At 38.6% G+C, this 15069-nt stretch overlaps 1 protein-coding gene across 7 annotated transcripts in view; it reads right to left on the bottom strand.

The window, feature by feature from the left end:
• Positions 1-15069, bottom strand: part of ELAVL2 (ELAV like RNA binding protein 2) — a 158442-nt gene that overhangs the window by 78356 nt on the left and 65017 nt on the right. For 5 of the 7 annotated variants that reach the window (XM_087957623.1, XM_087957619.1, XM_087957620.1 and 2 more), the window contains 2 exons: positions 12565-12655; positions 10287-10530 (listed from right to left, as the gene is read on the bottom strand). In XM_087957623.1, the coding sequence (XP_087813749.1) occupies positions 10287-10530; positions 12565-12636 (316 nt within the window). In that variant the 5' untranslated portion in view covers positions 12637-12655. The remainder of the gene's footprint in view (positions 1-10286; positions 10531-12564; positions 12656-15069) is intronic. The other 2 variants (XM_087957624.1, XM_087957625.1) reach the window with 1 other exon arrangement.

The raw sequence follows: 15069 nt of genomic DNA, 5'->3' as shown, positions 1-15069 counted from the left end.
TAGCTGAGCAATAGAATAACAATGGCAATAAAGATAGCAACAAAAACTACAATCCTATATCCAAGGAACAAGAAGAAAAAAACACCACTGAATTTAATCTGTAGGATTATATTAAGAATGAAATTGTCCTAGGGGGACAGAATAAAAATGTGTTTGTCCAGCATTTTATTCCTACAATGCCCAACCAATGGAACCAATATGCAGAATACTCCCACTTGTGCTAATTTCAGAGCAAACTCAAAACATAACACGTTTCAAATATTCTTTCTGATTCTTCTTTCCTCTAGATTTGAGCTTCAGAATGCTTTACAAGCAGGCTGATTTTTTTTAAAAAAAGAATTGAAATCAATTTTAATTTAATCAATGAAGTTGAAATTAATTAAAGCAATAGTTATAATTAAATTCCTCCATAAATATTTAACACTAATAATCACATAAAAACAAATTAATGGCTCTATCACAAAGGCGTAGGTACCCCGGACCCCCCCCCAAAAAACAAAACCCCCCCCACCACCCCCCCCCCCACCCCCCCCCCCCCAACCCAAAAAAACCCCCCCACCAGCCCAAAGCCGGGGGCCCCAACAAGCCCCCCGCCCGGGCGGCACCCCCCCGAAAACCCAGCGAAGGCCCCCCCAACCACACCCCCCCCAAAAGGCCAAGGGGGACCAAGCCCCCCCAACCAAAAAAAAACGAAACAGGGCCAAGGGACCCCCCCCGCCCCCACCGGGGCCCCAAGGACCCCCCACGGGGGGGGGGGAAGGGGGGGGCGCCCCCCCCCCCCCCCAAACCCCCCCCCCCCCGGGGGGGGGCCCCCGCGCCCGGGGCCCCCCCCCCCCCCCCCCCCCCCCCCCCCCGCCCCCCCCGCCGGGCCCCCGGGGCCCGGGGCCGGCCCCCCCCCCCCCCCCCCCCCCCCCCCCCCCCCCCCCCCCGGCCCCCCCCCCCCCCCCCCCCCCCCCCCCAATATGCAAATCACCTATCAAATCCCTAAATTCATCAGTTTTTCATCTCATGAAAATGTTCATTTTCATCTCAGTTGTCTGCTTTCCTTCAACCAGAGGTTCTGAGCTTTCCAAGTCTGCTAATCTGAGTACAGTTTACATGTGCAAAGATGGATTTTTTTAAAAAAATATATATCTGTGCTTATGTGTGAAGCAAAACAAGAGGGGAGAGCTTTATGGCCCTGCCATCTAGTAACAAATGGCTATTTGGTATTCCCTCAATTTAAAATTTAAATTTAAAATGGCTATTGGTATTCTCTCAATTTAAAATATTACACTCAAAAATTTAAAACATTACACTCAAGTCCCACTTCAGTGAAAAATGTTTGCTCATTGTAAATTGATGTGTTTTCATTATTAAACTTTCAGCATGCAAGAAATGTCAGAAATGTGAACAAATCTCAGTGGCTCATTTGATTTAAATCAGGGATGAGCAACGTTATTGCCTGCAGGCATCAGTCTGTTGCCAAGTGTGTTGCTTGCTGCTAACCAGGTTCCTATCTCACGCAACCTTTTCTTTAAATATATATATATACAGAATATAACTTTAATTTTTAAAAAAAGTACAGGGAACCACAATCCTCCTAGAAGTACAACTATGAGGCAATACTTTGAGGGCCTCCACAAATCTCCCATTAAAATGAGAAAGAACAATTGGGAAGGGTGTTAAGGGAATAAGTTTCGTCCTTTAGAAAATGGGTTAAGTGTAGGTTGAATCCCTTTTGCAAGCACCTATTTGAAACTGCATACACATAGTCCTTTCTTAGCAACCCTCCAAAGTCAAGACAGATCTTGCCAGAGCTATTTATAACCTGATTTCTAAGATCCGAAGAACTTAGCAGCAGTCACACAATTGCATTTTAGGTGCTTGGCAACCTGTTTGCATTTACACTCATTTGTAACATCTCACCATCACGTGACTGTGATTTTTGGAAAAATTGCCGGTTTCTGGCATTTACTTCTGGTTTCCAGCAAAACAAAAAACAAAAAAACCAAAGCATAATGGCTTTGTTTAATGACTGTTGTATTCATTTAGTGACCACTGGAAAAAAATAAAATCAGGTGTGGTCACTTGTTCAATGACCACCATAATTTATCTGTACAGGGTATATAATGTTGCCCTAATACAGAACACACCCACCAGAAAGATGTAAAACAAGGCATGTCTTGATGTTCTTCAAATTCTATAGAATGCCATTCCAGGATTGCATTTTTTCTACAGTGTCCATATGCCTAAAATTTCTAATAAACCACTTAACATATAATTCCCTCAACACTGTCCAACTATTACAAAGTCTGCACTGCAGATTACTGTTAATCTTCTCATCACTCCTTATCACCCATTCCCTCCCACTTGTGACTGTATGGCTGTAACTTTGTCGCTTGTATCCTTATGATTTATATTGACTGTTTCCTAGTATGATTTGATTGCTTACTGTACCCTATGACTATCATTAAGTGTCGTACCTTATGATTCTTGACGAATGTATCTTTTCTTTTATGTATACTGAGAGTATTTGCACCAAGACAAATTCCTTGTGTGTCCAACCACACTTGGCCAATAAAGTATTTTATTCTACTCTATTCTATTAACATTCCTTCATACACAGTGATGACATGGTTCTGAAGGCAACTTCTCATGGTTGGCCTCAGAAGGCTTCTCCTAAAACTATCTAACTATTGAGTTGTTAGCATATGACCAAGTTCACAATGGTAATATAGGGCAAGAGACCTTTGAAATATGCTTCGCATCTAGATGGCGACTAAGACATCCTTTTTCATACTTTGGTATAATTTCTACATGGGATCATAGGTAGGCATTAAACATTCTGGCTTTCTGACTCTATACCAAAGACAGATAACATCAATCTTTGCTGTACTATCCCGTGGAGCAGAGCTGTAGGGCTTATGAAAAATCTCCCTACTTGTACAGAAACAGCTTTTCTTAAGACATAATGTAGGAACTTTTTCTTTATAATGAAAAGCCCTAATCAAAACCTCTAATTATCAGTGGAAGACCTATAGATGGATCCCAACTTATCCCAACTCTTACTAAAAGAACAGCTAAGCATATCTCTGTACTGCGCTTGTGTAAACTACCTTTTTAAAGTTATGGCATTGCATGAATCAAGAGCAACAGTGGTGCAGTGATTAGACTGCAGTATTGCAGGCTAATTCTGCTTACTGTCAGCAGTTCGATTCTCACCGGTTCAAGGTTGATTTAGCCTTCCATCCTTCCAACATCAGTAAAATAAGGACCCAGAAGGTTGGGGATAATATGCTGACTCTGTAAACCGCTTAGAGAGGGCTGTAAAGCACTGTGAAGCGGTATATAAGTCTAAGTGCTACTGCTATTAGAAGTCACTGTGGCACTGCATGAGTTTGTACTCATAATTGTCCATGCTGCTATTTTCTAGACAACTTAGAGCTTCAGGATGGTCTTCAAGGTCAGCACTGTGTATGGCACACTGCAATAGTCTAAGTAGGAGGTGACCAAGATATAAGTATACATTTTTTTTAGATTTTTTAGATTAGGAAACTCCATCAGAAGATTAGAATTAGTCCTTATATTAGTAGAATTTAGGAGGTCCATTTATGTTTTTTCTTTCCTTCCTTTTTGTTTCTCTAATAGTTTCTGAATATTTTCCTCAAGACCATCTCCGAGGCTGTTGATATGTGTAGATAACATGAACGTGCCCAAAATTGTCTCGGCTACCGCATTCTAGATCAGTTAAAGCTTCTAAATGTCCATCAGTGGTAGACAGCACACTACAGTAATCCAGATAGGTGATGACTAGGGCATGAGTAACCATGGGTAGCCCCCCCAATCCAGAAATGGGCACAACTGGTTGTTGTGGTCCGCTGGCAGCCTACGGAGCTGGTAGCAGAGTCAGACAGTGGAGAGGAACATGGGCCAGTCCTGGAGTCTGGGGAGGACTCAGACAAGGGATCTGTGTCCGACACAGAGATGGGGTCAGGGCCATCTGAGAGTTATGTGCTGATTCCGGAGCCTCCAGAATCTGATATCAGTGAGGCAGAGGAACAGGGGGAGCCTGTTATCATTGTGCGCTTGTGCAAAGCTGCCAGAAGGCAAGAACAGTTAAGACAAAAGGGGTGAGTCGGGAGTAAGGCTTGGAGATGATTAGCCCCTCCCATAAGACATAAAAGAGGAGCAAAGGGACATAAGCCTTTGCAGGAAGCAACTTTGTTCATTCTGGTCGATTTAAAATCTGAAGCTCCGTGTTGACTTTGTGATCCATTTGGCCATGTACATTTAATTGGCAATTTAGTTGTTGGCAGCATTTCAAGGGATATAAAGGTGGGTGTTTATCAGCCTTATCCCGAAAGACTGTGGCAGTCTTCTGTTGGACTATTCATAAATTGTTTGGGACTCATTATGGGCTGTGAATGCATATAATTCACAGCTGTTGAAATAAAAACAAAGGTTTTGGGGAACAGTGTGGGATTGTTACTGTCTCAGGAAGCCTTGGTCAGAATACTGGTACATAAGATGAACCCATGTAAAGATTCTTCCAGCCATGGCTGCCACATGTTTTTCAAGCAGGGGCTGTGCGCCCAGAAGTACCCCAAATTTGGCATCAACTCTGAAGTGTTAGAGATTAAGATGAAAACTCACTGGATGTGGTGGGTGGGTCAAAACTCAAGAGTAACCAAATCTTACCAAGGTTGAGTTGAAGCCTGTTCTTTCTCATCCAGATCCCCAAAGCCTCCAGATATCTGGGCAGAACCTCAACAGCATCATTTGGGTCAGTCTAGGGCAGAGAGGTATATCTATGTGTACTGATGATATGTTGCCCCAGATTAATGGATGACATTCCCCAGAGCTTTATACAGATGTTAAAGAGAAATAGAGAGAGAGACTCGAGGCACCTTGTAAAGCAGAGGCCTCAGGCATAATCTCTCCACAACAACCAATAATGATAAGAACCAGCTCTGAAAGAAGGAGGAATACCACTGTAGCACGTGTCCTCTGCTTAACCTTCTGAGTCAGCCCAGAAGGATACCACAACTGATGCAGAGAGGTCAACGAGGACCAGGATGGATGCGCTATTTCCATCCTGCACCTGCCAAAGGTCGATAAGTCAATCAGTGCTGTGTCAGTGCTGTAACAAGGTCTCAAACTTGACAGAAAATAGCCCAGATAAAAAGGTTTGGCTACTCACACATACAATCTACCAGCCACCCAAAGCAGAATGGAAAATAATGGGATTTCAATAGAAGGATATGCTACGCGTTCGTTCTGCTGACCCAACCATTTACCTATTTAAACAAACACTTGAGCAAATTCCATGCCCCGATTTAGAATTTATTTACGAAATAAAAGTACAATTAAGTGCTCAACATGACCCTAAATGAAGTGAGAGAAAGCAAAGAAAATTGTGCATCTAAAGAACAAAATTACCTCTCTGCAAAAAGAAATAAAACTCAAAGCACCGGTTTAAACTATTTTGAAGAGGGAGGGAAAAAGTAGCATTTTAGAAGGTAAGGTCTAAGTAGACAAGAAGTAGGTATATGAAGAAACAAAACAGTAATCCAGTGTAGATTTCAAAGTCATCTTTTTCCCCCCTGCCATGTTTGAGAAGTAGCTTTAATTTCTTTCCATCTTATACTTCACTTGCAAAGTCAACAATGGTAAGCCCATATCGTTGTCAAGAAAACAACATGAACATATTCATAAAATGACCAGAAGCTTGACATGTTTACTTTCTATTTAAAATTGTGACTAGCGTTTAAGAAACAAAATGAAAAGGGGGCAAGAAGAGAAGAGACCTTAAATACTAAAAATATATATCAGATTCAGATCCTTTTAGGCATTGCAAAATTTAGTCTAAAACTCAAGTACGGGAAAACTCATGAAAAATTAAACCAGACAGGATGTGATCATGCGACATAGCGAACCATTTGGCACAGAAATATTATACATTAAACATGGTATCTCTGGAATGACACTTTTTATACCTCACTATGGATTGCCTGCCTCTCATACATACAGGTGACTTCCATCCAGGATTGTGCAGATTTAACCTGTAGCTTAGCAGGTACCAGACGTTATTTACTTTAAGCCAGGTAAAAATAAAATAAACATTGGGATGAAAAATAAAGCTGAGAGAAAAAGAAGTTTTGGTCTAAATAGATGGTCAGATTAACCGTCTTTTATTAGGTTCTCATTCCATCAATGCATGGCAGTATACAAGGCTAGATATCCTGTTTCCTCAAAAATACAACCTACCTTGAAAGTAAGTCCTAGAGTGATTTTTACATATGCGCCCAATATAAGCCGTACCCCCAAAATAAGCCCTAATTAAGATCCCGCCCACTCCAGAGTTAGGGTGGGGATGGGGGGGTGAAACTGCCCTACTACTTACCTTTGGACAGTTGTAGCCAGACCTCGCACACCACGACACCTGCCTTCCCAGCTCATGTCTTCTGCAGCTGGTAAGGCTGGCAAGGCTTTCCTGAAGGCCTCTGTAGCTGATAACAAAGCTCCAGATAGATCCAGAGCTCTGTTATCAACTGCAAAGGCCTTCAGGAAAGCCTTGCCGACTGCAGAAGTTCCTGAAAGCCTCTGACAGCAAAAAGGAGGCCGGGGGTGACGCGCACAATTGAGGTTAATTGGTAGATGACATTCCCCCCAAAATAAGACCTGGTGCCTTTTTTGGTGGCAAAAAATATATATAAGGGTCTTATTTGGGGGGAAACACGATAGAAAAAAAATGGGGTTTTCCTCACTGAAAACCATGGGACAAGGCATAAGGCCAGAGGTGGGCTGCACTTACGTTAACAACTGGTTTGCTGGTTGTAAGCTTGCACGCGCCCCTTGGGGAGTGAAACGCTGCTTCAAACATGCAGCTAATCACTTTTTGCAACCTTCTGACAAGCAAAGTCAATGGGGAAGCCAGATCCACTTAAGATGAGTCCAGGAGGGGTGGGCGGAACTCAGCTGGGCAGCATGGGCAGGGAGACCGAGACAGAAAATGAGTTATAAATGGAAAGGATAGCGCAGGGATGGGTGGGCGGCCGCAGCCAGTGATCACAACTACCAGTTTGCCCAAACTGGTGCGACCAGGCAGCAGCCCACCCCTGCATAAGGCCAGGCAATTAAGGTATCAATATGGGTGGTCCTCCTTCAAAATTACAGCGGCACTGAAAAAAAGTGGCTAATGACCGTTTTTCACACTTGCACTGTTGCAGCATCTCTGTGGTCACGTGATTGAAATTCAGGACTCTTTGGAACTGGTTCGAACAGGATGCAGTGTCCCAGGGTCATGTGATCACTTCTGACAAGTAAAGTCAACGGGGAAGCCAGATCCACTTAAATTTCAGTGATCCACTTAACTGTGGCAAGAAAAGTCGTGAAATTGGGGCACAACTCACTTAACTGTCTTCTTAGCAATGGAATTTTTGGCTCAACTGTGGTCATACATTGAGGACTACCTATATATTTCATGTAAAATGTGCAGACACTATCTGATCATTCTAACTTGATTTTTGTTACCTTCTGGTGATTGGGACTGGGCCCTGTGTATGATAGCAGTATGTCTGAAATACTTTTTCATCCACTCTGGTATTTTAATGGCAGCAGCATTTTATTTGGGGCATCTTTTAAACATTCATATCTTTCACATAATGTCTTCAACATTATGTCTTAGTTATGAATGAGTCCACAGGAGTGTGGAACGCTAAATGTTTAAGTGCCCTTAAACATTTTAAAGCATTACAAGTAAATCTATATCATACTAAAACTCTTGTGTCTATTTGTCACCTTCAATTGGAAGGTAAAGAAAAAAGAAAAAGCCAGATATGTAGGAACAAAATTCAATTTTGCTCTGAGGTCTTTGTTCTATTTTCTGTTCTATGTTACATATTGCATGACCTCCTATTTTGAATGGGTAACGCAAGGTCGACATCACTATATTAAAACGTTTAATTATTAAGAGGGAAACCCATATCATCGTATTAAAGTAAGGGACCTAGGCCATAATGAAATAGAGTGGGGCAAACAGATTTACATTATTTCTAGACTTAAAATATATTAAACAAAATGCTTTTAAAGCATCACCTAATTAGAAGAGCCACCAGTTTATTCAAGCCAGTTTTCAGTCATAAAGTGTATGTCTTATGAAGTATTAGATTTTTGCAACCTATCAGATTCCTAGACTGATTCTCGAGTCTGAAATTTCAGGAGTTTTGCCAAAATACAAAAAAAAAAAAAAAATCGAAGTATCATCTCGCCAAGATTCCAATGTGGAAATGAGTGAGAATAAATCCTGGACAAAATGAAATGCAGTCCTAGAAGATGCCAAGAAAATTCTGCAAATTCAGAACATTGAAACTAAGAGAGGCATCTACTCCTTGTTACTCTGAAACACAACATTCAAATTTTGAGAAAATGACCCAGATGAATAGTGCAACAATAGTAAACTACGGCCAACTGGAAACCACACAGAGAATTTGACAGATTGTGTAGGATCTGAAGGCTTAAGAATTCGTGATTTCACAATGTGAAAATCACATGAACAATCTATGCTTATGTCCAGAATAAAGTTAAAAGGGGAAGGGGAGGGGAGGGGAGGGGAGGGGAGGAGAGGAGAGGAGAGGAAAGGAGAGGAAAGGAGAGGAAAGGAATAGCAACTAACACAAATACTGCAACAGGAGTATGCAAAGTATTTCAGTCTTTCCAATGATGTATTGATCATTCATAACTCAAATCAAAATGTACAAATAAAACTTGGCTACTTTCAGTGATGTCCCTTACAGTATACTAGTGAGTATTACGGTATTGATTTGTGGCTTTTAACTAAATTGCTTTTCCTCCCACTTTTCCAGCTTAACTATTACAGCAAAAGGGAACAGTCATGTTATAGATACTGTTGGTTTAGACTGGATGGGGGATGCTTGGTATCAAAAGCCAATGGTAAAAAGCTGCTTTGATGGCATGGGATGTGCCTCCTCTCAGGACGTGACTCTCAGGATTGAGTCTCTCAGATAGGCTAGAAGATACAGAAGGATTTTGACAACTTGAATACTGGGCCCTATCTAACAAAATTCAATTCAATGGGGAAAAAAGTAAAGTTCTACATTTAGGCGAGAAAAACCAATAGAACAGGTGATATCTGACTCCATAGTAGTAACTGTCAGAAGTATCTTTGAGTCCTAATGAACAATTACTTAAATATGAGCCAGCAGTCTGCTGCAGCTGTCCAAAAAGTCAACACAATCCTAAACTGCATTAACAAAGGGATAGAATCAAGATCACATGAAGTGTTAGTACCACTTTATAAGGCCTTGGTAAGAACACACTTGGAATACTGAACCCAGTTTTGGTCACAATATAGAAAAGATGTTGAAACTCTGGAAAGAATGCAGAGAAGGCCGACAAAGATGGCTTAGGGGACAGGAGGCATTTGAAACATATGAAAAATGGTTGCAGGAATTGGGTATGCCTAGTTTAATGAAAAGAAGGATTGGGGTGACATGATGATAACAACAAAGTTCAAATATCTAAGAGGCTGGGAGCATCTGTTACTCCCAAATGCTCGTTAAAATGCAAATTATGTCATTCATGACAATTTACAACATTTGTGCAATGATATCATTCCACAAATTATGTAATGTGCATCAATCTGCATAATGATGTCATTACAAAAATGGAATGAGTTAACATAAATGTAACTATCTCATCAAGACAACAACTTCAAAGAAAATGGATTTATCCATTATTTGGGGAGAGGGTCAGGGAAGGAGGATATCTAGATTTTATCTAGGTCTAAATATTACAAGTTCAATTGCTTTTATTTTGTTGTTTTGTAGCAAATTTAAGAATGCTGACAAAGATAGAAAATAATCTTAACATTTAAAGTTACCCAGAGTTACTTTGTATAGAGATGGGTGGCATGTACATAAATGAAATAAATAAATGAATGAAACATCTTGCAAATAAATGAAACATCTTGTTAACCAATTCACCTCAACTGTACAACAAATCATCTACATATAGGCACTTTTACACTCCTTTATTTCCTATTCCTTTAAGAAGCAGGCAAATATTGTGTTGTCTTTGCAACTAGGTAATTTTATGCGAAAGACACTGTCAGCCCATACAACTATTTTTTGAATATATATTTAAAGCTCATTTCTCATATTGTAGCTCACAAGAGATATTAATCCACCTTCTAAGGTAATGTGCCATTCACAAGCAATGCTATTAGAAATGTTCAATAGAGGGCATATATTACATAAAATTGCAAATGCCTGTTGTTTACATACCTGTGATTTTGTCCCTTACAAGTTTGCAGGATTCTATTTCACCAATGCTCCCAAACAGACTTTTGAGCTCTTCTTGTGTCATATTCTGAGGGAGATAGTTGACTATTAAATTGGTTTTGCTGTCCTCTGTGTTCCCAGAATCAACTGGTGATGAGCAGTTGTTGTTTATGGTAGTAGGGCCATTGGCTGTGTTATTGCAAGTTGGCCCATTAGACAGTTGTGTTTCCATGGCAGCAATTACTTGCTAAAAACAGAGAAAATAGGAACTGTCAGAATTCATATTTCACCATCTATTAGTGATTCTAGCTATGAATTTAAAGCTTTGACATTATGCAAGAGTGCCCAATTGCCAAGACTGCAATTATTGTTCTATAATAAAAACAAAGCTGTTGTAATTCTCTAACAATAAAGCCGATTCAGAAAAAATAAAGCTACAAAGGCTTACTGAAATGTTTTTTTCTAAGCCAAAGCTAATTCAGTAAACCCCAAGAAATAACTGGTTAAATATTAAATTCTGATAAAATTTCAACGTTGTTCAAATAACTCCACATAAAGCTTTCAATAATTATTGCAAATGATGAACTGGCAATGACAATCAACAGTAGATTTCATAAAAGACATTATTAAAAATAAATGTACTGTTTTGGTTACTTTTCAAATATTAAAGTGGATTGGCCACATTAGTTATATTGCTGGCAAAATAAAGAGTTTTTCTCTTCCAAACTTTGTGATTGACAAGGATTAAGAAGTACTAAATGCTGGAATAACCACATGTACACTTCCTTGCCTCATCACCAATTATTATCAACTACTTTTGACCTCTATTGTTTCTCACAGTGCCCCCCCCCCCCAAGCAGTATAACTATGTCTTCAGTGAAACTGAGCTAATAGAAAACTGAAGTTATTGATAGAAGAGTAAAAGATTTTGTCATTTTAAGCAAGAGCTTTCCTAAATATAGAAAAACTTTTTTTATTTTAGGAATGCTACCACAGAATACCTGTTAGCTATCATTTCCAGATAAGAATGGAATTTAAATTTTAATCAAATCTGAAAAGACAGAACTCATTTTAGAAGTGAAGAACTAGTTTAGTGTGCCCATAATACTGCTTCAAGAAGGAACTCAGCCTCAGATTTCTCCTCAAGTGGCCTTTTGATAATCCATTTATTTTCAATCTTAGGTAGTTTAATGAAGTCCAAATTATTATATTGGTAAAGAAAATGGAATGACAGTACTTGGAAATTATAAATATTTCCCTTGAAAAAAAGGAAGGTAGGAGATTATGATCTATCAACCCGAGAATGACCAATTCTGGGATAATGAGGTATGCCTGCAATGTTTGTTTTAAGAGGTCCAAATGTCTCCTAATGAACACTTCTTTCAGTTCCTCTAACATATGCTCACTTATGAACCTCTTTCCTCTGATTTCAAAACAGAACTAAATTGTTCATGTACAAACTATCCAAAGGTATTTTAAGCAGTTTGTTATTTCAAATGTTCCTCCTGTATCATGCAGAACATATGGGCCACAATATTGCAGAGTGAAGCTTTCTAGAAAGTTATTTTAAGCATTATTAAACTGATCTTTTCTTAAAGGATAACTAACCATCTTCACATATCTGCATATTTATTTTTGTGCTTAGATGGCAAGAATGAAATCCAAAAGCAACATTCAAATGAACAGCTGTAATGGCCTATATAATCTGAAATTACAGTGTCTCAGTTACAGAACCATCTGCTCCTCAAAATAAAACCATACCAAATATTCTATCTTTTAAAGAAATTATACCCTATCCGTAAATAATGTTTTCACCTGTTGGAAAACAGGGTTTTTCAGCAGCTTTGAATTTTTTGTTTTTATTTTCCAGCCAAGAAAATGTATGACTCAAATGGAATTCTGTAATTTCTTTAGTAACCAAAAAAATACACAATGTAAGTCATTTCCAGAGTTATGGTTATTCAGCATTCAGACCATACCAAAGCATCTTTAATATCAACTCTGCTCTTTTTAATTAGAAAATTGTACTGGAGCAAAACTCAAAAGTTATGATGAGGGAAGATATAACATTAGAAGAAGAAAAATTGTATCGATATTTACATGTTTCAAGTATGCCATGAACCTTGCCCCAAGCCAGGATATAGTCTAATATCTATGCCAGAACTTATAAGCGAGCGTACAAAATGAATTCAAATATAATTTTAAAGTGTTTGGTATGGCCTCAGCACTAGTGCAACATGTTAATAATAAGCCTACAGAATTTAAGAAAAATCCCACAGACCCCAGTCCAAGGCTCTGCTGCCCACGAACCACTTCTAAGCAGAGAAGCCACATCACACAGTCTGACTGCCATGTTAGTTTGGAGTTGCCGTCTGCAATATGGACACAAAAAGTACCATATGTTAGATTAGCAAGATAATGCAACAAATCAGTTCGTACAAATTTTACATTGATGGTATTGATATTCCCAGCACGTCCATGCAGTGTGGCTTAATAGAATTTCAGGCAATTCCAATCTAATCTTTTCAAATTCTTTTTCTTTCAGGAATTAAGGTATTTTTAGAAGCCGGGTTTAAAAGAGCAGAACAAACTAATTACTTTGCATCCATCTTTATAAACCTATCTTAAATGCATATACACCGACATATGGCTACAAGAACTCTTATCTCTCAGCTTAACAAAGATCTTGGTGCTGAAAAACAAATGGGTTGGGTGAGGTATAAATAATGGCAAAAGTATTCAGCCGGATTATTTAAATTTTTTTGTGCCAGAGATTGCTTTCATTGTAACCTTTTATGAAGTTTGTGGCATTATGTCAGTTGATGTCCAGCTCTGTAGACTAATCTGTTTGCACAGTTATGCCATCAACATCATTTATAGTATGAACTCAGTTCAGTTTAAAGACTCAAGCAGTATTACTGAAATAATTGAGCTGATAAACATATAGAAATGTCTTCGATAATATGCTGTCCCGCACAAATTGTAAAACCAGACATCTGAATTTTGCAGAGCTAGAAAAGGACTAATGCATCAATCAGTATGCCACTTACAACATGTCATGATTTTAACATAACCTTCTAAAATGGGAAATTAACACGGATTATCTACAGTAATTCCATGAAGTTTCTGAGGCACCACTGTTCTGAAAACCAGTCACTAGGCCACATCTTAAATTCACATGGCTCATTTGATGGATTTATAAATTTATATGGTTTTTTATAATAAGTAAGTTATTTATAGTAAGAAATAAAATGACTGATTAAGGCAGACCTTCATATTGATCCACCCAAAAATACCACCCATTTTCTTTGGCCAAAACAAAATCTGCCAGATCCAAAGCTTGAATAATGTGTGCTTTATTACAAATTTATTTTAAGATTAAAGCATTACTTGCAACAGCACTGTATATTGATTCATTCAAGCAGTTAGATATTAGCAAGAGGGGTTTTTTTCTTCTTCTAAATGCAGAAATGCACGCACATTACTGTAAAACAGTGACTCTCTAAGGACGGAAGTTCCATGTGGAGTATGAATTAGATAAACTGAGAAAAATCCAGCCTGAAATGGAATACATTCCAACCAAAACTGAATTTATTAGTTGATTGTATAATACCTTGACAAGTTCTAATAAAATAGCAGTACAGGATAAATTTGTGTTCTATCATTGGCCATGTTATCTGGTCAATAAATCTAACTTCTCTGTATCATTCTCTCAATCCTCCAAAGAAGTAAATGTTATTGCCAATTTTCTTTGCCCACATGGGCCTCAGTGTTACAGCAAGAGAAGTTTAAATTTAGCACAGGATTGCTGTTCAAAGACATAAAAAATGCTGCAGAGTATTTTTTTTTTCTCATTAGGAATTAAGAGTTTTGTTTCGGGGGCTTTCAAGTCAGTTTTTGACAACTGGTGACTGCCTGGATGACTGCCTGCATTTTTCTTAGCAAAGTTTTTTGGAAGTGATTTGCCATTGCCTCTTTCCCAGGGCTGAGAGCATGAAACTGGCAAAAGGGCACCCAGCTAGCTTTGTGCCTGTCACAGCATTAGAACTCCCAGTTTCTAGCAGGGTGCCTGAAACATCACATCAAACCAGGGTTACCCAGATGTTGCCCAGGTAAAATCCACTTGTAATTAACCGGGGGAGTTAAAAATAGTTCACATGATTCAATAGGGAAAGCAAAAAAGTTTTTATAATTGGAAAAAGTTCACTTGGTAAGATTCTGTATTAGACCAATTTGCAACACCTTCTGTTACTTTGGTGCCATATAATTCTTTCCTATAAATGTAAAAGTAATATTCTAGAAGAGCAGCATGCTTCTTTAACATGCTCTCTTTTTAAATAAAGCCTAATCCTTGAAAACTGCAGGGAATTTTTTTCTAAAACAGAAGAGATAATTCAAAACTTCAATAGGCCTAATCTTCAATTCAGTCTATATGCATAGAAACAACACTAGTTATAACATAAGATTAAGAAAATTCATCTGGGCAATTAGCTGCTTTCAAAAAATACATTCTTTCACAACTAATTATTACACAAACACATATACAAACACACAACAAACTAAGAACTAAAGAGTTTAAGTTTGACTAATACTGAATTGGAATATATAGTTGGGAGAGAATGGGAGATATACCAAACATCTATAGAAGAAAGGATAAAAATGCCAACATCAAATAAAAATTTCTTCTTGAAATCAGCATGACAGTTACTTCTTACATCCTGGAAACCTGGATCACAAACTGTTAACTCTCCCTTTGAAATCTGATAAACATTTAAGAAACAAAGAT

This window comes from Notechis scutatus, chromosome 2 (assembly GCF_049901735.1).
Source record: "Notechis scutatus isolate UNSWTSFEM ecotype Mainland chromosome 2, rNotScu1.2, whole genome shotgun sequence".
NCBI lineage: Eukaryota > Metazoa > Chordata > Lepidosauria > Squamata > Elapidae > Notechis > Notechis scutatus.
Note: the sequence above shows the minus strand (reverse complement) of the source record. Positions and strands in the feature narration are given on the sequence as shown.